This window comes from Notolepis coatsorum, assembly GCF_963971535.1.
Source record: "Notolepis coatsorum genome assembly, chromosome: 7".
In the NCBI taxonomy this organism is placed as follows: domain Eukaryota; kingdom Metazoa; phylum Chordata; class Actinopteri; order Aulopiformes; family Paralepididae; genus Notolepis; species Notolepis coatsorum.
This window is the reverse complement of record NC_140171.1, coordinates 7954577-7982203: the sequence shown is the minus strand read 5'-3', so window position 1 is coordinate 7982203 and position 27627 is coordinate 7954577. Positions and strand designations below refer to the sequence as shown.

The window sequence follows — 27627 nt, the reverse complement described above, 5'->3', positions numbered from 1 at the left end:
ACTTTGTGCTGACTAATGTCGGAATTATCAAAGATCTTTGTTCGAGACCAGTTGAAAGTTATCTGAGAGGCAATTGAACTTTCAATATTGGCTCAAATATGACTCCTCAAATGTCACAATCACACAGAGGTTTCATTCAGATATTACTTCAATCTCATTTGTGCCGGCACTTCAAGAGAGAGCTAAATACTTATTTGAGTTGGAAAAGATTAAGTTTACCCTTAGAGGATCTACAAAAAAGAAAAGTGTACCCAATACTGGCAGCCGTTTATAACTTACTTTGAAAGCCTTACAACACTAGCCTACCCACCAACTAAGCCCTGAATAGCTGGAAATAAAACCTGCATCTGACAGACCTGATAACTATACACACGGTACACCAATCATGGCCTATAGCCTACAGCACCTGTGTGTGAGTGACTCCCTCGAACACCATTTTATTTGTGACTTTCTTACTTTTTATTTCTCATTTCTCTAAGTTTTTTTATATTATTCTTTATACTTTCACTTTTGATTGATGTATGCAGATGTGACTGCATATGACATATGTTGATATACTCCGAAATGTAAATGTTTAACTGCTCTCAGGAAATCATCTCCCTCTCAAACATACACACACACACGCACACACGCACACACACACACACACACACACACACACACACACACACACACACACACACACACACACACACACACACACACACACACACACACACACACACACACACACACACACACACACACACACACACACACACACACACACACACACACACACACACACACACACACACACACACACACACACACACACACACACACACACACACACACACACACACACACACACACACACACACACACACACACACACACACACACACACACACACAGCTAACCTAGGACTTCTTAAACTGAGGGGTTCAGGTTAATGTGGAAAGAGAGACATTTCCTGTTTACCAAACGATGCAGCAAATGATGAGTATAGTATTTTATTATAAGTATAAAGTATAGTATTATTATAGTATTTTGGTTTGCAAAAAAAGTATGCAGTCCTCAAAAACGAAAACTAAAATGGCCAATTTTGGGGGGCGCAGGTTAAGAGGTTAAAGCGCTCTTTCGGTTCAACCAGAGTGCCTGTCTATTCAGGGAATAATAGCAGTGCTACTCTGAGACCCAATGCAGCCGTTGTAAAGCGCTCTTATCGCTCCAGGGATATGGTTCCACCCTCCCCCGCATGCTGTTGAGGTGGACAAGAGCCTTCACCTGTTGTGTCCTTGTTGTGCGCCTTTAGATTTTTCTTAGGCGCTGCCGCTCACAGGACCTCATGGCTACCAGTCAATTGTTGGTTTGTCACGGTGGGCCTAACAAGGGTAAAGCGCTGTCAAAACAACGGCTGTCACATTTGTTGTGTGAAGGCATCGCACTTTCTTTGTTATACCTTGGCTGGACAGGTCCCCCCCCACAGGGATCAGAGCGCACTCTACTCGTGGAGTGGTGGCTTCTCCTGCCCTGCTCACAGGGGCTTCTCCTGCCCTGCTCAGAGGGTCTTCTCCTGCCCTGCTCAGAGGGTCTTCTTCTGCCCTGCTCAGAGGGGCTTCTCCTGCCCTGCTCAGAGGGTCTTCTCCTGCCCTGCTCACAGGGGCTTCTCCTGCCCTGCTCACAGGGGCTTCTCCTGCCCTGCTCACAGGGGCTTCTCCTGCCCTGCTCAGAGGGGCTTCTCCTGCCCTGCTCACAGGGGCTTCTTCTGCCCTGCTCAGAGGGGCTTCTTCTGCCCTGCTCACAGGGGCTTCTCCTGCCCTGCTCACAGGGGCTTCTCCTGCCCTGCTCACAGGGGCTTCTCCTGCCCTGCTCAGAGGGGCTTCTCCTGCCCTGCTCACAGGGGCTTCTCCTGCCCTGCTCAGAGGGTCTTCTCCTGCCCTGCTCAGAGGGTCTTCTCCTGCCCTGCTCAGAGGGGCTTCTCCTGCCCTGCTCAGAGGGTCTTCTCCTGCCCTGCTCACAGGGGCTTCTCCTGCCCTGCTCACAGGGGCTTCTCCTGCCCTGCTCAGAGGTGCTTCTCCTGCCCTGCTAAGAGGGTCTTCTCCTGCCCTGCTCACAGGGGCTTCTCCTGCCCTGCTCAGAGGGGCTTCTCCTGCCCTGCTCAGAGGGTCTTCTCCTGCCCTGCTCAGAGGGGCTTCTCCTGCCCTGCTCAGAGGGTCTCCTGCCCTGCTCAGAGGGGCTTCTCCTGCCCTGCTCAGAGGGGCTTCTCCTGCCCTGCTCAGAGGGGCTTCTGCCCTGCTCAGAGAGGTGGGCGAGGCCACTACACCTGGTTATATACTAGAGAGGTGAGGTCACTACACCTGATTATATACTAGAGAGGTGAGGTCACTTCACCTGGTTATATACTAGAGAGGTGAGGTCACTTCACCTGGTTATATACTAGAGATGTGAGGTCACTACACCTGGTTATATACTAAAGATGTGAGGTCACTACACCTGGTTATATACTAGAGATGTGAGGTCACTACACCTGGTTATATACTAGAGAGGTGAGGTCACTTCACCTGGTTATATACTAGAGAGGTGAGGTCACTACACCTGGTTATATACTAGAGAGGTGAGGTCACTACACCTGGTTATATACTAGAGAGGTGAGGTCACTACACCTGGTTATATACTAGAGAGGTGAGGTCACTACACCTGGTTATATACTAGAGAGGTGAGGTCACTACACCTGGTTATATACTAGAGAGGTGAGGTCACTACACCTGGTTATATACTAGAGAGGTGAGGTCACTACACCTGGTTATATACTAGAGAGGTGAGATCACTACACCTGGTTATATACTAGAGAGGTGAGGTCACTACACCTGGTTATATACTAGAGAGGTGAGGTCACTACACCTGGTTATATACTAGAGAGGTGAGGTCACTTCACCTGGTTATATACTAGAGAGGTGAGGTCACTACACCTGGTTATATACTAGAGAGGTGAGGTCACTACACCTGGTTATATACTAGAGAGGTGAGGTCACTACACCTGGTTATATACTAGAGAGGTGAGGTCACTTCACCTGGTTATATACTAGAGAGGTGAGGTCACTACACCTGGTTACATACTAGAGAGGTGAGGTCACTTCACCTGGTTATATACTAGAGAGGTGAGGTCACTACACCTGGTTACATACTAGAGAGGTGAGGTCACTACACCTGGTTACATACTAGAGAGGTGAGGTCACTTCACCTGGTTATATACTAGAGAGGTGAGGTCACTACACCTGGTTACATACTAGAGAGGTGAGGTCACTACACCTGGTTATATACTAGAGATGTGAGGTCACTACACCTGGTTATATACTAAAGATGTGAGGTCACTACACCTGGTTATATACTAGAGATGTGAGGTCACTACACCTGGTTATATACTAGAGAGGTGAGGTCACTACACCTGGTTATATACTAGAGAGGTGAGGTCACTTCACCTGGTTATATACTAGAGATGTGAGGTCACTACACCTGGTTATATACTAGAGAGGTGAGGTCACTACACCTGGTTATATACTAGAGAGGTGGGCGTGACCACTTCACCTGGTTATATACTAGAGAGGTGATGTCACTACACCTGGTTACATACTAGAGAGGTGAGGTCACTTCACCTGGTTACATACTAGAGAGGTGATGTCACTACACCTGGTTATATACTAGAGAGGTGAGGTCACTTCACCTGGTTACATACTAGAGAGGTGAGGTCACTACACCTGGTTACATACTAGAGAGGTGAGGTCACTACACCTGGTTATATACTAGAGAGGTGAGGTCACTTCACCTGGTTATATACTAGAGAGGTGGGCGTGGCTAGGTGAATGGTAGGTGCATAAAAAGTTCTTTCAACGAACGCCCACAGGCGCAAGCATAGTCCAATAGGCGAAGCAAGACGCTTTGCCAGTAATGACATAACTAAGGATTATAACCTTTGATATACAGGTGATAAACATCAGTGTTTCACTTTCTACACTCCTCATCGACCGACACCCGCCCGCTCCAGATAAAACCCACAGCTCGTACTGAAGGAGTAAGACTAGCTTTAGACAAACACAGGAACGACTAGTGATCAAACGGTGACTTCAACCAGCTGCTGACTGAATCTAAGTAAGTTTATAACAAAAGTTTAAAGTAAACTTCAGGGAGCTTTCCAGAAGAGGGAGTGTTACTGAGAGACAAAATGGCTTCGTCTCATTGTGAAGAGGATCTGTCTTGTTCCGTGTGCCGTGACATCTACACAGATCCTGTCCTCTTGTTGTGTAGCCACAGCTTCTGTAAAGCCTGTCTGCATCAATACTGGAGAGACATAGAAGACAAGGACTGTCCACTTTGTAGGGAAGTCTCTTCAAGTTCAGATCCTCCTGGTAACTTGGCTTTGAAGAACCTGTGTGACGCCTTCAGGGAGAGAAGCCAGGGAGCTCCAGCAGGTCCTGAGGTGCTCTGCAGTCTGCACGGTGAGAAACTCAAGCTCTTCTGTCGGGATGACCACCAGCCCATCTGTGTGGTGTGTCAGTCCTCCAGAAAACACAAGGACCACAACTGCTGTCCCATAGATGAAGCTTCGGAGGACCACAAGGTATGGCAAAATCATTATTATATTAATTTATTCAATCTTTAATTATACTCAATAAATACACTGAGTACACATTGTTGTCATATTGTTAATGAATACAGAAACATTAGACAATCAGAACAATTAGATGGGATTCGATTCAGACACTGATGTTGGAGTTGATTTATTTTTGTCCACAACGTAGGAGGTGTGGGAGTCAATGTCAGTGTGGGAGTCCATGTCAGTGTGGGAGTCCATGTCAGTGTGGGAGTCCATGTCAGTGTGGGAGTCAATGTCAGTGTGGGAGTCAATGTCAGTGTGGGAGTCAATGTCAGTGTGGGAGTCAATGTCAGTGTGGGAGTCAATGTCAGTGTGGGAGTCCATGTCAGTGTGGGAGTCAATGTCAGTGTGGGAGTCAATGTCAGTGTGGGAGTCAATGTCAGTGTGGGAGTCCATGTCAGTGTGGGAGTCCATGTCAGTGTGGGAGTCAATGTCAGTGTGGGAGTCCATGTCAGTGTGGGAGTCCATGTCAGTGTGGGAGTCCATGTCAGTGTGGGAGTCAATGTCAGTGTGGGAGTCCATGTCAGTGTGGGAGTCCATGTCAGTGTGGGAGTCAATGTCAGTGTGGGAGTCCATGTCAGTGTGGGAGTCAATGTCAGTGTGGGAGTCAATGTCAGTGTGGGAGTCAATGTCAGTGTGGGAGTCAATGTCAGTGTGGGAGTCAATGTCAGTGTGGGAGTCAATGTCAGTGTGGGAGTCAATGTCAGTGTGGGAGTCAATGTCAGTGTGGGAGTCCATGTCAGTGTGGGAGTCAATGTCAGTGTGGGAGTCCATGTCAGTGTGGGAGTCAATGTCAGTGTGGGAGTCCATGTCAGTGTGGGAGTCCATGTCAGTGTGGGAGTCAATGTCAGTGTGGGAGTCAATGTCAGTGTGGGAGTCAATGTCAGTGTGGGAGTCAATGTCAGTGTGGGAGTCCATGTCAGTGTGGGAGTCCATGTCAGTGTGGGAGTCAATGTCAGTGTGGGAGTCAATGTCAGTGTGGGAGTCAATGTCAGTGTGGGAGTCAATGTCAGTGTGGGAGTCCATGTCAGTGTGGGAGTCCATGTCAGTGTGGGAGTCCATGTCAGTGTGGGAGTCCATGTCAGTGTGGGAGTCCATGTCAGTGTGGGAGTCCATGTCAGTGTGGGAGTCCATGTCAGTGTGGGAGTCAATGTCAGTGTGGGAGTCAATGTCAGTGTGGGAGTCCATGTCAGTGTGGGAGTCAATGTCAGTGTGGGAGTCCATGTCAGTGTGGGAGTCAATGTCAGTGTGGGAGTCCATGTCAGTGTGGGAGTCCATGTCAGTGTGAGAGTCAATGTCAGCGTGGGAGTCAATGTCAGCATGGGAGTCAATGTCAGTGTGGGAGTCCATGTCAGTGTGGGAGTCCATGTCAGTGTGGGAGTCAATGTCAGTGTGGGAGTCCATGTCAGTGTGGGAGTCCATGTCAGTGTGGGAGTCCATGTCAGTGTGGAAGTCCATGTCAGTGTGGGAGTCAATGTCAGTGTGGGAGTAAATGTCAGTGTGGGAGTCCATGTCAGTGTGGGAGTCCATGTCAGTGTGGGAGTCCATGTCAGTGTGGGAGTCCATGTCAGTGTGGGAGTCCATGTCAGTGTGGGAGCCAATGTCAGTGTGGGAGTCCATGTCAGTGTGGGAGTCCATGTCAGTGTGGGAGTCCATGTCAGTGTGGGAGTCAATGTCAGTGTGGGAGTCCGTGTCAGTGTGGGAGTCCATGTCAGTGTGGGAGTCCATGTCAGTGTGGGAGTCCATGTCAGTGTGGGAGCCAATGTCAGTGTGGGAGTCCATGTCAGTGTGGGAGTCCATGTCAGTGTGGGAGTCCATGTCAGTGTGGGAGTCAATGTCAGTGTGGGAGTCCGTGTCAGTGTGGGAGTCCATGTCAGTGTGGGAGTCAATGTCAGTGTGGGAGTCCATGTCAGTGTGGGAGTCCATGTCAGTGTGGGAGTCAATGTCAGTGTGGGAGTCAATGTCAGTGTGGGAGTCCATGTCAGTGTGGGAGTCCATGTCAGTGTGGGAGTCCATGTCAGTGTGGGAGTCCATGTCAGTGTGGGAGTCCATGTCAGTGTGGGAGTCCATGTCAGTGTGGGAGTCCATGTCAGTGTGGGAGTCCATGTCAGTGTGGGAGTCCATGTCAGTGTGGGAGTCCATGTCAGTGTGGGAGTCCATGTCAGTGTGGGAGTCAATGTCAGTGTGGGAGTCCATGTCAGTGTGGGAGTCCAGGGTGGCCTGGGTGGCAAACGTACTCCAGTCCGTGTGTTGAAACCGGTGCTGCAGCACAGAGTCTTCAGGGGGAGACTTGCATCTTTCAAGTGAAATACATCATGAATAAATGAATGAATGAATTCCATTGCAGAAGCGGCTCCAGGCTCCACTGAAGACCTTACGTGACAAGCTACAGGCCTTTAAAGAAATCAAACAAACATGCGTCCACACAGCAGAACACGTAAAGGTACAAATATGTTGTTGTATTAATGATAAACGATTTACTGTAAGGTTGTAGCTGCACTCAACCTGCACACAGTAAAAATAAGTGACCTATTGTACATTTGTAGTCCATTGTGGGAGAGACATGATTTTTAACCCCCCTACTGTATATTTCATTTAGTTAGATAGTAAATTATAACACTACCTTATGCATACTGCACCTTATATGACACTGTGAATACTGTATAGTTAGTTAGATAGTAAATTATATTGACTTATTTCCTTAAACTTATTTGTTTACACTGCTTGTGTTGTTTTTACTACCTGTACCCCCCCAGGGGCGTAGTTATGGGGGGGGGACACAGGGGACATGACCCCTGCATGACTTGTCATAAGTGAATTGTTTATAGAAACAACTCACCAAAATTGACTTGCACAACTGATTAAATTTTTTTAATCTACGAAGGGGGGGGGGGGCCTTCACCCCACCCCCCTCCCCCACCCCCTGCAACCTTACAGCCACTGACCACGCCCCACAAATGTGTCCCCTCCGCGTCTATGCTTTCCACAACAAATTTGTGTTTCCGCGTTCGAGTTTTGCGCTCTGATTGGCCACGCGCGTTTCTGGTCATGTGACATGTGCGCCAATCGTGGGACGGCAAGTTCTGCGCCTATTTCTAACAGCCTGCAAACTACCTAACGCCTAGTTTATCACTGGTTAAGCTTAGGCGACTCTTTCGCAGTTGGTTAAGGTTAGAGTTTGGAATCAGGGCAGGCGTTCTATCGCCATGCTCTAAGACAAACTCTAACCTTAACCAACTTCGAAAGAGCGCCTAAGCTTAACCATCCAAAAACTTGCGGTCCCACGATTGGCGCACATGTCACATGACCAGAAACGTGCGTGGCCAATCAGAGACGCGGAAACACAAATTTGTTGTGGAAAGTATTCAGGCGTCCCCTCCACCATTGGAAACAAAATTATGCCCTTGCCCCCCCCATCCCCCATGCTGCTATGATGCCTGAATTTCCCCAAGGGGATCAATAAAGGAATATCTTATCTTATCTTATCTTATCTTATCTTATCTTATCATCTCCAGGTCCAGGCCCTGCACACAGAGGAGCAGATTGAGGGGGAGTTTAAGAAGCTTCTCCAGTTTCTCCACGAGGAAAAGGAGGCCAGGGTAGCTGCACTGAAGTAGGAAGAGGAGCAGAAGAGCCAGACGATGAAGGAGAAGATTGAGGGGCTGGACAGAGAGATGTCAACCCTTTCAGACACAATCAGAGCCATAGAGCGGGAGCTGAGAGCTGAACACGTCTCCTTCCTGCAGGTCAGGACTGGTCTCTCTTCAGTTCATAGGGAATGATGCTGAGGATGTTTAGTACACTGTAAAAACTGGGATTGGGGTTCATTCATATTTATTAGTATAAGTATTATAAGTATTAATAAGACTATGTGCCGTTTGAAATAGAATTGAGCTGAATTCAATGCATTTGAACCATTTATGAATTGCATTTACACAGTTTTAGTTGAATACAATTAGCTGATAGTTTAAAAGTGACCAGACGACGCTCAGTTTTTACAGCGTAGTGTTTAACTTGATCTGTCTTTACCTCCATAGAACTCCAAGACCACACTGAAAAAGTAAGTGATTTACCTCTCTTTTTGTCGCTCTCTTTCTCTCTCTCATCTCTATCTCTTTCTATCTCTCTTTTTCTCAATTTCTCTCTCTTTCTTTCTATCTTTCTCTCCTTTCTCTCTCTCCTTTCTCTCTGACTCTCTTTCCCTGACTGCTCCCATGTTAACCCTTTCACCGCCGCACTACCAAAACGGTTAACCCTTTCACTGCGACAAAACACAGAAGGTTAACCCTTTCACTGCCACATGACAGCCGGTTAACCCTTTCACTGCCACACGACAGAAGGTTAACCCTTTACTATCACACAACCGGTTGTTCACCACGGCCGTGGGTGGGTGCGCGACTTGAGGGCGGGAAGCGAAGTTCTTTTTCCGCTCCGGTTGGATTCAGAGGCGTGCGCCACGCGCATTTTCACAGAAATACACTCAAGATCTGCATTCTTACCACACATATAGATGTTGTTCAACCAGCTAATGTGTCTGTATCTTTCCCAATACAAATAAACCATACTATACTTTTTCAGGAGTACATCACACTGATTTCATCATTCTAAAATGCATTCTAACATTCTAATTAATGAGATAATAACGGGTTATACATGCAAAATGGACACTGGAACTGGAAATCTTATTTTCATTATTTTTATCTTCAAACGGGGACTGACTTCAACTTCAACTTCAAATTACTTTATTTTCCTTTGGGAACTTCATTTGTGCAGTGGTTGAAAGACAAACATACAGTCACAATACATAGACACTCACCACTATAAACATAGTTAAAACTACAGTAAAAAGACCACTATATAAAAAAAACACCAACTACATTATATTGCCAAAGCAATATTAAACATAAACATGGATTACAAACAGATATAAGTACATACAAAATATCATCGTAAAATAAAACATCAAATATTACGGCGTAAACATGTCAGGTGACTGTCACTCACTGTCCCTCAGTTTGTGGCAGGCAGCAACATTATGCTGCTGCTAGCTCACAGCTTGTTGAGTCCTCCCCTAGCTGTTCTCGCACGAAACCCATGCGCGCCTCTCTCTCTCTCTCTCTCTCTCTCTCTCTCTCTCTCTCTCTCTCTCTCTCTCTCTCTCTCTCTCTCTCTCTCTCTCTCTCTCTCTCTCTCTCTCTCATTCTCTTGTTTGCTCTCTCTCTGTCTCTCTCTCTCATTCTCTCGTTTGCTCTCTCTCTCTCTGTCTCTGTCTCTCTCTCTCTCTCTCTCTCTCTCTCTCTCTCTCTTCTCTGAAGCTAAGCCCACAGCAGGACTGACTCTTGAATGTTCTTCCAGAGCTCAGTGCAACCTGCCTCGTCCACAGCAGCTGGTCTCAGGACCGCTGATAGACGAGGCCAAACACCTGGGCAACCTGACCTTCTCTGTCTGGGAGAAGATGAAGGAGAGGGTCAAGTTCACTCCGGTCACTCTGGACCCAAACACTGCATCACCCTGGTTCTCTATATCTGATGATCTGACCAGTGTGAGAAACACAGCCACACGGCAGCAGCTCCCTGACAACCCAGAGAGGAGCATTAAGTATACCATTGTTCTGGGTTCTGAGAGCTTCAGCTCAGGGAAACACAGCTGGGAGGTGGAGGTGGGAGACCATCCTAACTGGGCTATAGGTGTAGCTAAAGAGTCATTTGACAGGGAGAGTAAGGGGCTAGTGGCAACACCACGACATGGTATCTGGGCTCTAGGTTATTATAGTGGTAAGTACTATAATGGTCTGGTGTACCTCACAGCGAAGAGGAGCCCCCAGAGGGTCAGAGTACAGCTGGACTATAACAGGGGGAAGCTGTCCTTCTACGACCCTGAAGACATGACTCACATCTGCACTCATCAACACACCTTCACTGAGAAACTCCACCCATTCTTCGATATAGGACCGGCTGGTGATGCCAAACACCCTGATATAAACATCTGCCCATCAGAGGTGTCTCTCTCTGTGATGTAGTCATGACAGTGAGGTGTGTGTGTGTGTGTGTGTGTGTGTGTGTGTGTGTGTGTGTGTGTGTGTGTGTGTGTGTGTGTGTGTGTGTGTGTGTGTGTGTGTGTGTGTGTGTGTGTATGGGTGTGTGTGTGTGTCTATATGTGTGTGTGTGTGTGTCTATATGTGTGTGTGCTTCTATGTGTGTGTGTGTGTGTGTGTGTGTGTGTGTGTGTGTGTGTGTGTGTGTGTGTGTGTGTGTGTGTGTGTGTGTGTGTGTGTGTGTGTGTGTGTTCGGGACCGATCCCACTTCACTTCCCTTCCTCTGGCTCTACCCCCTGGCAGGTATTACCTTAAAGAGATTAAGTAAGGTATTACTTACCTTAAAGAGATTAAGTAAGGTATTACTTACCTTAAAGAGATTAAGTAAGGTATTACTTACCTTAAAGAGACATTTCACTTTAGTTTCACTAGTTTCCTCGGTCTTCCCTCCACACCTTCAGGAACGGTGCTGTTCACAGAAGATGACTTGAGGTTCTACTAAAGTGAAATGTCCCTTTAAGCAGTAACTATCCATTTATGAACAAGGATGTATCTTATTTGTTTTAGGACAGAGGAGGCGATTGTCTTTTCACCCCACGGCTGAGCGATATCGATGCCATCGAGGTCAGAGGTCAGAGTTGAGACGCACCGCTTGACCCCCACGTGTTGGGGGGGGGGGGGGGTACTGCGGTTAGATACATGTAGTGGAAACACTGGTGTCTGTGAGAGCGTGTGTGTGTAACGGGATGTGTATGAAATATGAATATGAAGCTACAAGGAATCCATGGGAAATGCAGTTGTACATTATCACTACAGTATTGAACTGAAAGACCCTCCAGTTAGAACCCCCCCCCCCCCCCCCCCCTTGTCTCTATTCTTATTTTTTTATCGCTTTCTTTGTAGTATATGAGAACTCTTGTGTTTCTCAGTAGGTGTAGTTTCTACAGAGCGGCAGGCGTGTCTCTGATGCAGTGCAGACTAGAGGTTCACTGGTGACACCAAACTGGAGCTTGTTCAGTCTTTTGGCGCCACCTTGTGGCCATATTGATGTGTGTTTTTGTTTTGTTTGAGTTTCAGTATAAACGAGACTTCTATCTGATCAGAGACACTCGGTGGTTAAAACATCATTCTGGGATAATACTAAAGTTCTTCTCTGTCTCCAGAACGTCTCTGAGGACGGGATCTTTAAAAAAAAAAAATATATATATATTGAAACATGTGTAGAAGGGTGGATTATCCCTACTTGGTGAGGGTGCTATTCTACTGGCACCGGATAGTAGGCACCCGGCAGAACTAAGTCCAGCCGGGTCCCCGACTGTAGTGTTGAGGTACTAGGCTTAAGGTTAGCAAAGGTGACATATAGGGCCTTAGGATTTACCAACCTAGGACTGGTGTACTGGTCCTTCCCGCCTCTTAAGGGCAATACTCAGTAACCCCTAATCACCCACGCTCCCCTAGTACGCTCCACACCCCCTCACACCCGGTGGAAGTAGTGGTTGGTGTGTAATTCTCCCCAAAGCAGTACCATACCTTTCTCTGTGGAGAGACCTGAAATTAACACCTACCCTGCTGGGTGAAATACAGGGTATTAAAAGAAGTTAGACAGTACGACACCATAAAACCACACGCACACAGCCAATCCAATTATCAGTCTTGTTTTACTGAAAAATGGGAATTGAGCAGTCACAGAAACATCAATGTTAATTAAATTGGGCACGTTTAAGGAGGTGCTGCGTTAGCACAATGCAGAATACTAATACCAACCCTGGTTCAACCCCGTGGGTACCCTGGAACATATACCACAAACAGCTAGTACAAACCACGGTTCAACTTTGGCACACGCCTCACATATCGGCATGTAACTCGAGAACCGCTGAACGGATTTTGTCACCTGAAAGGGCAATTGACAGGCAACAAATAGGGCGTTAATTCTTATAATTAATAATAATATAATTAATTAATATATTGTAAAAGAAATGCACACCTGAGCCGCTAGAGGTCAGCAAAGTGGCGTGTCGCGAATCGTCCCCATTTAGCCAAGAGTAAAGACCATAACCCTATCAAAACAGCAGTCAAAGTGTATATTTTCATTTTTACCGATGTTTTGTAAGATTTACCGAAAATAAGAATTTATCGAAAAAAAGGCTAATTATATCTCTTTTATTGTAAAACCGTGAGGAAATGACTAAATCCAGATTTAACCCTGCCATTGGAAAGAGGAGCCTTTCCCCTATCCATAGATGTATGATTTGGCCATAATAAGGTCAAGGTGACGTTCAAGGTCAAATATGAATTTATAATTAAAATCGATTATCATTTATTACTGTATCTACAAATCCATCTGTTTAATCATCTTCCCTTTATTCATTTGCTTAGATTTTTTGTACACTTGATCTCAATAAGGTGTTGAAGGAGCTCAGTGAGCGAGCTCGGTTTGCTCACAATTGTAACACGGTGTTATTCACCGGCACAGATGCAAAAAAATATCATCATTTATATTCTCCTTTTTTTCATTACAATTTACTCAAGCCTAATAACAGACACAATATTTCTGACACTGGAAATACATTTCCCCCAGGTCCCTAGATGTTCCTAGATACCAAGAACATGCACATTGACCTTGTAGAAGTGGAGCAATCTTCCATTTACTTTGGACCGAGATACAACTCAGGTATCCTGCTCTGAAAGGGGCAGTAATAGGAAGTGCTTGTTGCATTTGACCTTGTCCTATTTGTTTTTATTTCTGATGTAGAGGCTAAATGCCTATACTCCAAACACAGGAGAGGGGGGAAGAGGGAGAGGGAGAGAGAAGAGGGAGAGAGAAGAAGAGGGAGAGAGAGCGAGGGGGAGGGAGAGAGAGAGGGAGGGGAAGGAGGGGGGGGGGAGAGAGACGGAGGAGAGAGAGAGAGAGAGAGGGAAGGAGAGAAAAAGGAAGGCCTCGTCCTAGTAGTAGGACCTGTTTTCTCTTTTCTACTACATTGTTCTTTGCACTTTATCTTCTGACTGAAGTACACAGATGTAACTACATAACATGTGTTGATGGTAACGACAGTAATGGGGAGGGTTGTGTGGGGAGGGGGGAGAGGGTTCATTATTTGGGAGGGAGGGGAGGGGGGTCTGTTACTTTGACATCGTTCCAACTATTACTACTATTGCTACTGTGTTTTTCTCACTGTTTTCCTCTAATATAGAGGTTAAATGTTTACGCTCCATACATTTTAACAGATGTGTCTCGGGGGAGGTGGGAAGGGGAGAAAAGGGAAGGGGAGAAGAAAAAAAAATGTTAATTGCAAACTGTTTGTAACCTGAAAATGCTAATAAAAATATATATAAAAAAAATATACCCTGAAGACTCTAGCATGGGAGCACTCATTCATGGTACCAAAGTACCTCAAAAGCACTAAAAACAAGATTACAAACATCACAAAACAAACTGGTCAGACTACTGCTTGACCTTACTCCTAGAACCCACCTCACCCCTGCCCATTTTGACTACCTAGGATGGCTTAGAGTAGACGACAGAGTACAGCAACTTGCAATGGGCCTGGTCTACAAGATACACTACAGTACACCACATGCATGTCGGGGTACTTCCCAAAGGTCAGTGAATACCACGACCACAACACCAGAGGGAGCTCCACAAATCATGTGCAACCCAGATTCGGCTCAAACAAGGGACTAAACACATTTCGCAATTATGCCACATCAATGTGGAACGCCCTACCCACAGCCGTAAAAAAAAATGTGAATCCCTATACCCACCTTCAAAACCGCCCTCAAAGAGCACCTACGGGAGGCTGCAATTCGAAACTGGCCCCCGTAAATGTCGGAACAGCCTCCCACCCCGTGACCCACCGACCCCCTCCTAATGTACATTTCCCTCCCCCTCATATGTATATATTTACTGTTAGGATCTCTGTTAACAGTACTGTATATTTGCATATCTTGTATGTCACAAATGTAACAGTACTGTATATCTGTATGTCATGGTTAGATGACTAGATTAGACTAGATTAGATTTTTATATCTGTATGTTGTGTATGTCATAAATGTCATTATGAATTGAAAATGGGGGGACCCTGATGTAAACAAGATGAAAGTCTTTCTCTGGTCTGCATCCCCTTAACAATTGTGTGTATTGAGTTGTACTGTAATGTACACATTCTGCAATCTGTTAATTAAAGTGATCAATTCAATCAATCAATCAATTCAATTCAATCAATCTCCTACACCCAGAGGTAAAACAAACAACGCTGGGAGGGACTGATGGACAATCAACAGAGATAGATGTCATACTTTAACAGGACAGCGAAGGACATGGACACATTAAACCCAGGAGACAGAGTCAGGATCCAGCCTTTTGAACGTCACACCCTCTGGTGGAGAGCCACGGTAGTGTGACCAGTCGAAATAGGTTGCTCCGAGTGACACCAATATGCACAGAAGTGAAGAAATATGAGAAACGTTAGGTTATGACTATAACCAAGTTCTGTTAGTATAGCGACGCTCGGCATCGCTCTCTGCACTATCTCGCATACGTGCACGCGCACTGAATAAAGACCACAATGTACCTTTAATCCCAATATTCGTCTGACCACACCCCTATCAGCTTACCCATATAAGCAGGGGTGGGGCCACCACTCGCCTCCTTCCCAAGCTTTCGCCACAAGGCGAGGTCAAAGGCTGCAGCGGCGTCGGATGCCGAGCGTCGCTATACTAACAGAACTTGGTTATAGTCATAACCTAACGTTCTGTATCGTATCGCTCTCGCTCGGCATCGCTCTCTGCACAAGGGAGGCCGAGCGAGAGCCAACGGCCGACAAATACACCCCGCTGACAGCCCCCCACAAACCATCAGAACAGGGAGGGCCGAGCCCCCCCGACCCACCCTAATGGCGGGCACCCCCCCTATTAGGGGCTTCACGGGAGGGCGACGGACCCGACCGTGCGAAGAGGCACTCAAGCAACTCAACGCACAGGGTGAGCAGACCGTGGCTTGACCCCACGACTACACACACGCACAACCCGCATGCCACCCGGGAACGAACGGAGGAACAACCTCGTTACTGCCCCCAGAATCACGGGGTCAAGGGCAAACCCAACCCCGTGGCAAGGCCGTAGCAGCGGAGCACGAAGGAAGACCCAGACCCACCAAAAGGACTGGACTCCCTAGAATGGGGGCCCGGAGAAGTCCATGATGCCAGCATCAAGACCCCACCAGGTGGGCACGTAGTGCCCCGCCCCCCACATCGCCAGCGTATTCGGACAAAGGCCCCTCAGTTACTGCACCTGGTATTCCCAGGCGGAATCCCATCCAAGTACTAACCAGGCCAGAACCTGCTTAGCTTCCGAGATCGGACGAGATCGGGCGTGTTCAGGTCGGTATGGCCGTAAGCCGAGCGGGCCCCGTCCCCCCAACAGTACACCGCCTGGCACACTGACCCTGCAGAACAGACAGTCAGCATGGCCGTAAGCACACAAAAAAGGTTAACCAACGGAAGCAGGCAGCGCACCGGGGAAAAACCAGGCAACAGGCTGTTAACCCTAGCCTGGAGACTGCGGACGAGACAGGCGCCAGAGGGGACAGCTGAACACAGCTGCCCCGGCGGAAGGGGCGTATGCTGGCGTTGTTGCATGACCAAGCCTCCATTTAAAAACCCCCACCCAGAGGGGTCGAGGCAGAGAAGGCTGACACGATTGGCAGACGTCATGAACGTGCAGGGGCACCCTCAAACGGTGAACCCGGGAGTTGACACTGCACCAACACACCAGGGAATCAACCACCTCGGTGTTACCCAATGCGGTGGTTGTTCCTATAACCCCTCAAGAAAAAACTCCAAAACACACCTGCGGGTATACACCGGCTATACCGCAGTACAAGTGTTTCAGTTTCCAAAAAGGGTTAACCCAGGCCTACGGGTCGCAAACATCACTTCGGACCGGGCCTGGCGGTACGGGAAGCACAGGGTCACCAGAGGAGGTCAAAAAAACCACCCCCACAGGCCCCTCTTCGCCATGCGTGAGAGAGGAGCGAAAAATAATGGAGAACCAGCCCCTAAGCACACCGTACTTGGTATTCCCAGGCGGTCTCCCAACCAAGTACTAACCAGGACCAACCTGTGTAGCGGCCGAGATCCGACGAGATCGAGCGCGTACAGAATGGCATGGCTGTAAGCCATGACGACAGTGCTGAGTAAAAACATACCCAACCAGGGTCTCCATAGCGCTTAACCCTGTGACACCCAGACCGACCTGGCATTTTTCCCCCTGAAAAAAGCCCAAGTCCCTCAGGGTACCAGAACAGCAGATCTGCATCCCCGGCGGACAACGGGTTCAACTGATCTGGACCAGCGTGACCAGAACCAGTCCCGTGCCCTAACCACGCCGACATGCCTACTCCAGGAGAAGGGCAGATATGCGTGTTGATCTTAACATGAAAAGAAGGCGCCACCCAGACGTTCGGACGAACCGCGCCTGGTGGCCCACCCCAAGGGCGTGAGACCCCACCACATATGTTCAGATCCATCCCGTCATCATCCCCCAGACATGAACGAGAATCCGTCGACAACCCACCCAGGTCATGGGATGTGGTCGTCGGAAGAGGAAAAACCCCCATCTCAGTTGCTTTATAAAAACGCTGTTTCAACCACAAGCAACCAAGGCGTGCCAGTCAATCGCATGTTTACAGCGAGCTAGCACTATACGTGCGTCGGGACACACCCCCATCAATGAACAGGCTATTTAGACCTGTCATTGAATCCCCAAGGCGCCCAGGGGAACGACAAGAGGGGTGTGACACTCCCTAACTCCAACACTTCTGGAATAGAAAGAAGGAAGCATCAACAGTATGTATCCCAGTCTACACAGCCGGGGTAAAAAATGTTCACATTTTTACATCCCACCACCCTCCCATAGGAAAGAGACGGGGATCCCCAGAGAGACTTCCCACGCGAGCTGTACAGATTGAAAAGAATATATTGCACCTTGAGCCATGTAAAAAACTGGTTTTAGGGCCTCCGGGGAAGAGGCACTGAACCCATACACACTCAATAAACGAATTGAATCGAATATACATACAATAGAAAAGGACCCTTCTAGAGGGTCCACTCACTTTGACAATCTGAGGAGGAAGGCTCTGTACTCTGATGGAGGCTTCCTCACATGGAAGAAGGAGTCCGAACTCACAGAAGGCCTGAATAGGCGCTTGGTGAGGAGGAGCCCTGACCACCCCCCCTGAAAACAGATCCATCACATGGACCTGAACAGCACACGGAAGTCCTACCAACAGAGACGCGCACGGTGACGTACTCTATGGCGGGGGAATTCCTGCGGTGCACACGCCCAATATACCAGGCCGTGGGACCAGGAACTCCCCCCCCCCCCCCCCCCCCCTGTAACGTGCCGAACCGCCACGTGACGGGAACCTTGAAGGACAGGGGGTGTACCCCTGACCGACAGAACAATGGGGAGAGGAAAGGTTACCAGTTCACCCCTTTACGACCCCACACCCATGATACGATGTAACGACAAAAAGAGAATATGACACAGTCATAGTCAGCTCTATGAAGCGTTTCACAGCTCCACACAGCGCATGAGCTAACCTGCTATCTGATTTTTACTAAGGAAAAAACACAGAATAGAGAGGGCTCTAAGAGCCCCGGTCCAACACACACATGTGCTTCTGTGGCCAGTCCAACCCAGTTGTAGGTCACATGACACACACAACCCATCATCACCTACAAAAAATGGCAAAAACACTCTACAGAGGAACGCCGTTTTTCATAATGAGAGAATACATCATTCTTGATTAGTATCGACCACAGGCCTTGCTAAGCACACATGACAGCAACCAAACCAATTTCCCTTTAGGAAATAAGTTTCTCCAGCAGATTTAGCACAACCTCAGCAATCAAGCTAAGAGTTACATCGTATCCCTACCACACAAAAGACACAATTAATGCACAACATGTCTGATAGGAGGATGAAAAAGTCCCCAGGGAACCGGGGGGGAAACACAATCCTCCTATTTTACCCTCAATACGGCCAGTTAAAACAGGAAAACCTGTTAATGTGTGAACACACTGTTCATTGTCATTACAGTCTGAGAAAGAACATTCTTTTACTCACTTGTCACCAAGCATAGCTTCATAGGTTAGTTACCTTAATTGTGAGTACACGGTACATATAAACACCATGATGTTTCTCACACAACAACCAGATCATTACATCCCGATTTTACACGGAGAAGCTAACTGCCAGTGACAAAAAACAGCTCACACATAACCCGCAACGTATCCTAAATGCATTGCAACAACACACGTTTTGGGAAAAAACACCGTTATTCACAATACATTTAGCAAAGTAAAACCAGAAGACGTGTTATGAGGTCTGGTCAACCCCGTTCCTACCCGGAACGCAGATCAGCGAAGTGCAGTCACAGACACCGTAGGAACACAGCCGCTCCTGTGTTGTCCGAACTGGGTAGCGTCACCGCCCCAACCCGTACTACAGTCCCCCGTTGATGCAACCTTGCCGTCCAGGCTCAGGGCAGGGTCGACGAAACATCCCCTGTCAAGGATGACGTTGCGGTCAAGAGTGTAAAACATGTTAAAATCAAAGCACGTTCAACAGAATAGCATCAAGCTAACGGCCGCTCCAACCGTTCGGGTGCTACTGCTTCTGCTTGCGAGACGCCGAGCTAACGACGCACGCGATCAGAAGCGAGCTCACGGCGGCGCGCGAGAAGCTAAGCTACCCCGCGCCAGCCATGGCCCCGTAAGCTAAGCAGCTATCAACTGAACATGTAAACAATGACATAACACTCACCCAGACAGGCCGCCGTTCTGAACCTCTCCTCACTGTTTAAGAGAACAGAGAAACAAGATGTCAACACTGCTTTACAACGGTGATTTTACCAACACCCGACGGAATCAGCACAATACCAAACTGGCCTGTGTAGCTGATTTGAACATGGATCTGCCGCTATCGCACATCCATGCACATATCCCCTCGTGAAGGAATACTCTCATTTGGATATGAAAGATGGGGCCTTAACACGGTGACAGAGAGATGTCCACTCGTCCAGAACACACAGGGATCACCAGTGTTAATGGTCGCGGCCCACTAGTTAAAACTATAATGGTCTTCAGACCAAGGCCTTCTGTCGCCTAGGTGGCTGAACAAAGGACCCTAGCCTGGGGCCGGTTTCCATAAACATTGTCAAGTAGCCCCCATAGCACTAACAGACAAGTGGAGCCTGCCAGCAAAACACTACTCACCCAACCTGGAACGCACCGCTTCTCACAACAGCGGCATGTCCGACAGTTCAGCTGTGGCCTGACAGGTTTCACCCCAACAAACACAGCAAGGAACTGCAGTTGAGAAGCATGCAGCGGCGTGCTCCCAATACGAAAACCGGTGGAGGGTTTTTAGAATGATCATCATCTTCCAGACCCTCCAGTACGAAGACAATATCGCCGTATTTTCTCGAAAATAGTGAGAGAGAAAATAAAGATATGATGTCAACGTATCCTTGTTTCCCAAGCTGCTCCTAAACCTTTCTTCCATCATGGTGTCAAGTGTGGGGATCTACCGAGGCACTTCTTCCTTGTGGTGAAAGCGAGAAGGAGGCGAGTGGGTGGCCCCACCCCTGCTTATATGGGTAAGCTGATAGGGGTGTGGTCAGACGAATATTGGGATTAAAGGTACATTGTGGTCTTTATTCAGTGCGCGTGCACGTATGCGAGATAGTGCAGAGAGCGATGCCGAGCGAGAGCGATACGATACAGAACCGCCATTATTCTCCATTTTACTTGTCTAGAAGTAAATTAGTTACAATTTAGGTACAGCACAAGTACAGTACAACGGAATTAAGTTTGGCATCCAACCAGAGTGCAAATATGACAGTAAAGTGTAATATACCATGTACAGGTGGTTAAACTGGGTATAAAATATATAAATGAGTACTACTACTGAGTAATAGTGCTAATCAGATGTATGTACAGAGTTGTAGTATTAATATATACAGTGATATAGGTATAAAGACACATATAGTAAGTCATACTGACCAGCAGCATAACTAGTAGGAGTAGGTAAGGGATATGTAAAGATGTAGTATCTACAGATATGTAATAGGATTATATGCAGGTATGTACAGACCGATGTGGATAGATATATATATATGGTAAGAATAAATATTTAGAGTTGTATGGGTTTTTTCATGTGATTTGTATTAATTGTGTTATTACCCCGAGTTATCTAGTCTAATTATCAGGCCTACTTCCAATTTAAGATGATAATATAGAAAACGTATGAATCCACAGGGGGTTGCTGTCAACAGCAACACACTGTCATTATGGGCTGTGTATAAAAACATATCAAGATGATGTGAACAATAAGAACAGATGAAAAGTTGCTCTACAACATGGGTTTCCAACGCGTGGTCCGGGGTCCCCCAGGGATCGTTGAGGGTTTTCCAGGGGGTTCCCAGAAACACGTGGAACAGTCTTAATGTCACCATTTCATTCAGTAAAAGTTAGGCCAGAATGAGAGAATATATGAGTGATTATAGGTTTTACTTTCTCCATTGTTATCTCAACTACAGTATAGACCGCTATTGAATTCTGGACATAATCATGTCTTTAACCACAACAATCCTCTCAGATGGGGGTCCCTGAGACAACAACCTTAGCAAATGGGGGCCGGCTGTCTTATGAGTATCAGTTTGGGGTCCATGGACAGAAAAAAGGTTGAGAACAAAAGGTCTACAGCATAAATGGTAAATGGTGCATTTATATAGCGCTTTTTATGCAAAGCGCTTTACAATTTTCTTCCTCACATTCACACCCCGATGGCAGAGGCAACCATGCAAGGTGCCAACCTGCTCATTGGGAACAATTGGGGGTTCAGTGTCTTGCTCAAGCCAGGACACTTCGACACGCTGCCCAGGAGGAGCGGGAATTCAACCGGGAACCTTCCAGACGACTGCTCTACCTCCTGAGCCACTGTCGCCCTCATATTAAATTTACACATTTCCGGAATGTCTATTCACATATTAACAAAGTGTTGCGAAGATTCAGCAAATGTGCAGAATATGTATAGTAGATGATCATGTGGCAGAGCTGTCTGAGACCAGGATTCAAGAGGTTTATTCATCACATACATACACAAGACATATAGTGAAATGAAGGTGGCCATGCCCGCTTCGATTGTGCAAAAAAATACAAATAATAATAGTAGTTTATTCAGTCATCATCTCACACAATACAATATGCACAATCATTTTACTATATTTGATTTTAGTGACTTGTAAAAAATACATGATAAAAGTACTAACATAAAATACAATACAATGCTAAGCTTACGAATAAAAAAAGGTAATGAGTCCTATGTACAGGCCAGGTGCAGGAGGTCCTGTAGGAAGAGCTGTCTGAGGCCAGGTGCAGGTGGTCCTGTAGGAAGAGCTGTCTGAGGCCAGGTGCAGGAGGTCCTGTAGGAAGAGCTGTCTGAGGCCAGGTGCAGGAGGTCCTGTAGGAAGAGCTGTCTGAGGCCAGGTGCAGGAAGTCCTGTAGGAAGAGCTGTCTGAGGCCAGGTGCAGGAGGTCCTGTAGGAAGAGCTGTCTGAGGCCAGGTGCAGGAAGTCCTGTAGGAAGAGCTGTCTGAGGCCAGGTGCAGGAAGTCCTGTAGGAAGAGCTGTCTGAGGCCAGGTGCAGGTAGGGTGACCAGATGCAAAAAGTCCAAAAGCAGGACAACAGTAAGATTTTGGTGGGACAGATAGATAATGTAAATTTTATTAGAATAACTCGTCTTCACCGAATAGATAAAGGTTAAATCAAAATAAATACAAATTAAATACAGAATTATATCTCTCCACATTAATCTTGGCACTGGCAGCCGGCTTGTTACCACCTAACATCTGTTTTTGTAGGGAGGGGCTTTTAGACCAATGTTTTTTTTTTGCTTCGAAAAGAGGGACATCCTCTCAATATGTGGGACATTCGGTCAAATGGTGGGACAGTACAACCAAAAGGGGGACACCTGGTCACCCTGAGGTCCTGGATCTGTCCGCCAGGTGTTTAACACGAACAGCAAGCTTCTTCTTAAGTCACATTTTAACATCCTCTTGTTCTCTCTGTATCCCAGGGCTTCTGGCTCATTTGAACCCACATCCACCATTTTGAAAGAAATTGCTAAACAGTAATAAAGAAAAACGTTTGGTAATCAGTTTACATGTTGTTATACCTTGGTAGTTAATGAACAACATGTATGCTGTATCGTTTCAAACCTTGCTGAATTTGCATCGACACGAATCATTACATCCAATATGTAAAACATTTACTTAAAGAGCACAAATATACTAACCACTTTTCTGATGTGCTCCATCAAAGCTCGAGTTAGACAGGTTCTTCCTAAACTTGTGGTCAAATTACAAAGATATTGTACATTTCCCTTGATACAGGAGGTGGGTCACTTTACCCCTCTCCCCTATTCAGTAGAGGTGCATCCGTAATAATGACAATCACCTAACAAATAAAACCCCATGCATACTAAATGAGCATTCTTTAAAAATCTTTATTGTCTTTTTAACTCTTCATTTTGGAGAACATCAAAGAACCCAAATCCAGAACTGAATCACAGTGTAGTACTATTTGTATAAGTGCAAAATAACAATGTAATAAATAGAAAAAAAAATCTTTTAAATCAATTTAACTACAACCTGAAAAATGGAAGAGAAGGTTGCAACAAAATCTTTTTTGAATGATTATTTTGTTCTTTAAACAAATGCAATGTACAATGAACAAATATCAAATTAATAAATTGTCAAGACGTACAAGCAAATAAATCGAGCTACATCCTCCAAGCCACCGTTTAGACGGAGCAAGGACAAATCAAGCTTATAGCCCTCATTGCGAAATCTAATGTTGGACGAACGGATTTTCCTTAAAAACATTAGGAATGATCAATATTAGCATCTCCAGTCCAAATTCCTTTTCAAAGAAAGAAAAATATCTTACTTAAAAAACCATAAGTGCCACATCTTTAAAGGAAAACTCCAACATTTTGGGAAATTAGCTTATTTAACATCTTCCCTGGAGTTAGACAAGAAGATACATACCTTTTTTGTCTCTGTGCGTGCATTTTAGCTTTGGGAATAGACGCTCCGTTAGCATAGCTTAGCTTCATCACTGGAAGTGAGTAGGGGCCGGAGCCTTACAGTGCCTTACAGTGTATTGCAAGGTCTGACATTGACCAAACTTGATATGCATGACCTTGGTGGGCTCTAGGTCAACTCCTGAAAAGGGGGTCAATGTCAGACCTTGCAATCAAAAGTTAGGGGGCACACTGAAATTATGGCAAGGGTTATTAGCCCCCTAACTTTTGATTGCAAGGTCTGACATTGACCCCCTTTTCAGGAGTTGACCTAGAGCCCACCAAGGTCATGCATATCAAATTTGGTCAATGTCAGACCTTGCAATACACTGTAAGGCACTGTAAGGCTCCGGATCTCCCCCACTTCCAGTGATGAAGCTAAGCTATGCTAACGGAGCGTCTATTCCCAAAGCTAAAATGCACGCACAGAGACAAAAAAGGTATGTATCTTCTTGTCTAACTCCAGGGAAGATGTTAAATAAGCTAATTTCCCAAAATGTTGGAGTTCCCCTTTAAGGAAAAAAAAAACACAATTCAAACAACGCACTTGAAATGAGTCAATTGGTCTTTAAGACTCTGCGCCGTCTGTGTTCCCTTTAATCAACTATAAGGCCTCGGCTGGGTTCATATTAACAGACGGCCAAACCAACTAGGAATCCCCGACACGTTTCTCACACACGTTGCCAAACCCCGTGTGAGTTTCCAGAACGCTCTCTTAGCACCGAGATAGCATTTCCACTAATGCCACACACCAGAAGTACACCGAGGCGCCACAACAAACCCAGACCGGCGTGCAGGAAGCTGTTCTTATACACATGAAGTGAGTGGATCCTATTAACCCAGTTGAGATGAACCCTGAGCCTTCAGACAAACCCAAGACGCACCAGGATTCTGCGGGAAGCTGTGGAGTGAAATGTATGTCGAGGACCTGTTCCAAGGATGGGATCTTCATGAACCAACTAGTTCAGATGCGTTCAGCCTTGTGACTTTGTGAATAAGATCTCCTCTCCTCGTCCCTGGAGCCGCCACAAGGCCTGTTGGATGAGCTCCCAACACTCAGAGAGGTGTGTGGTGTCTGGCGTTGTGTGTGAGATCATGCAGAGAGTGGCCTCTCCTTCACTCCACTACATTAAACACGACAACTGGGAGGAGGAGTTGGGATTAGAAATATCACATTTGGACAGTCTCATCGTCTGTGTGTTAAATGTGGATATTTGGCACAATTTAGGGTGGTCCTTAGACCACATTTAGACCACACAGATGTAATATGGTTCGAGCCAATATAAACCATGCGTTCTGGGCCCATCCTAAATTGAATGAGTTCTGGGCGGGATTACTAAAAACGAATATATTTTTTTTTAGAACCTTCTCGTCCATTTGTTTTAAGGATATAGAGCCCCTGACAGCCATCTCTGGTGTAGGTTAGCACCGGATGAGTCACAATAGACGATGGAACCAGAGAGAGGAAATAGCCCTTCTCTTCACTTAGCTAGGAGGCCGATACTGTACTGGATAAAGACCTAAGCGCTGGGTAGAGGAGGTGCTGGAACACCTACTCACGAGGTCTAAACAATCTTGCCACATCATCACCCCCATCCTTGCTTCCCTGCACTGGCTATTTCCCATTAGCCTCGACATAGGTGGGGGCTCAAGCTGGTATATTTCATGCCCCCCCCCCCCCCCCCATGTGGGCTTGTGCCTATGTGGATGTATGCGTTTGTTGGTGGGTATATGAGTGGCCTTGTCTGGGTGATGCGTCTTGTTAAAAATAATAATAATGTATGTATGAAAATCATTGGGGGGAAAAAAACTCAATAAAAACACTTTAAGAAATTAAAAACGAAAAAAGAAAATGGGATGCAGCTTTTATTGCTGTGCTGCTCCCCAGCGATCTGGCTAAAATTAAGTCTGGATGTGCATTAAGAAAAAAAAAGATGCTCCTCTCAGGCTAAAATAGTCAACCGAATGCTACAAAGCTCTCAGATTGCAGGAAACACGCATCACGCAATCCCTCCCCGTCACGCGTTCCCGCGACATGAATCATCTGTATGACCAAATCCCTCCCAGTCACGCGTTCCCGCAACATGAATCATCTGTATGACCAAACCGTGGAACAAGTAGGCTATGTGGCTTGCGAATGCATTTATATATATATAAGATTATGGCATCATGTTTCTTTCAGACTTTTGACACATCGCTTCAAATCGTATTTGGTTGTTGTTGTTCCTTCGACTTCAGCGCAGCGCTCCTCTCGCTCGACGTTGCAACAAAAAAAAACAAAGACGCAAGGAGGGAATCCTCTCCGACTCTTAAGTAAACCAATCCCACACGGAGGTGCACCTCTTCAAACACTGTTCAAATGTCCCCCGTTTCTCCTTTATTTCTCGGCTCTTATCCGATGTGCACTACGTTGAGAATAGCGTGGCGCTAAAAACCGGGGCCGCGGTCTAAAACGTGCATCGTCGTCGTCCCCCCCCCAGCCCGGGGGGGGCTCACAGCGCCTGAGTCTCTGGGTGCAACAGCTGCTGCACCACCAGGTCTATGTTGATGATGGGGTTGAAGTAGAGCGCCCAGTAGAACAGGCAGTTGCACACGAACTGGGGGATGACCGGCCACAGGAGGGCGAAGGCGAACCCCTGGGAGGACACGGTCCAGAAGTGGCCCCACATGCGGCCCGGCAGAGACCTGGGGGGGGAGGAGGAGAGGCGTACGTTAGCGTGGAGACACATGAGAGGCTTTCAGGCCAGAGACCTGGGGAGGAGGAGAGGCGTACGTTAGCGTGGAGACACACGAGGGGCTTTCAGGCCCAGTGGCGTCGCGTGGGTAAAATAACTCATATTAATTCATATTTTAATAATGGGGAAGCCTGGCTTCCCTTGGCTTCCAGGAGGATTCGCCACTGTTCAGGCCAGAGACCTGGGGAGGAGGAGAGGCGTACGTTAGCGTGGAGACACATGAGAGGCTTTCAGGCCAGAGACCTGGGGAGGAGGAGAGGCGTACGTTAGCGTGGAGACACACGAGGGGCTTTCAGGCCCAGTGGCGTCGCGTGGGTAAAATAACTCATATTAATTCATATTTTAATAATGGGGAAGCCTGGCTTCCCTTGGCTTCCAGGAGGATTCGCCACTGTTCAGGCCAGAGACCTGGGGAGGAGGAGAGGCGTACGTTAGCGTGGAGACACACGAGAGGCTTTCAGGCCAGAGACCTGGGGAGGCGGAGAGGCGTACGTTAGCGTGGAGACACACGAGAGGCTTTCAGGCCAGAGACCTGGGGAGGCGGAGAGGCGTACGTTAGCGTGGAGACACACGAGAGGCTTTCAGGCCAGAGACCTGGGGAGGAGGAGAGGCGTACGTTAGCGTGGAGACACACGAGAGGCTTTCAGGCCAGAGACCTGGGGAGGAGGAGAGGCGTACGTTAGCGTGGAGACACACGAGAAGCTTTCAGGCCAGAGACCTGGGGAGGCGGAGAGGCGTACGTTAGCGTGGAGACACATGAGGGGCTTTCAGGCCAGAGACCTGGGGAGGCGGAGAGGCGTACGTTAGCGTGGAGACACACGAGAGGCTTTCAGGCCAGAGACCTGGGGAGGAGGAGAGGCGTACGTTAGCGTGGAGACACATGAGGGGCTTTCAGGGGCCAGAGACCTGGGGAGGCGGAGAGGCGTACGTTAGCGTGGAGACACACGAGAGGCTTTCAGGCCAGAGACCTGGGGAGGAGGAGAGGCGTACGTTAGCGTGGAGACACACGAGAGGCTTTCAGGGGCCAGAGACCTGGGGAGGAGGAGAGGCGTACGTTAGCGTGGAGACACATGA

General features: G+C 47.3%; 2 protein-coding genes across 3 annotated transcripts in view; one reads left to right on the top strand and one right to left on the bottom strand.

Annotated features, from left to right (window-relative positions):
• Window positions 1-4204: 4204 nt before the first annotated feature.
• Window positions 4205-10655, top strand: LOC311232610 (zinc-binding protein A33-like; the record flags this gene model as incomplete). The annotated part of the gene is made up of 4 exons (XM_084319470.1): window positions 4205-4600; window positions 8152-8235; window positions 8674-8696; window positions 9992-10655. 4 exons carry the CDS (start codon window positions 4205-4207, stop codon window positions 10653-10655), a joined length of 1167 nt encoding a protein of 388 aa, XP_084175596.1.
• A 13623-nt stretch (window positions 10656-24278) lies between these two features.
• Window positions 24279-27627, bottom strand: part of LOC311232072 (bifunctional apoptosis regulator-like) — a 39459-nt gene continuing 36110 nt past the window's right edge. For both annotated transcript variants that reach the window (XM_084318753.1, XM_084318752.1), the window contains exon 9: window positions 24279-26503. In XM_084318753.1, the coding sequence (XP_084174879.1) occupies window positions 26311-26503 (193 nt within the window). In that variant the 3' untranslated portion in view covers window positions 24279-26310. The remainder of the gene's footprint in view (window positions 26504-27627) is intronic.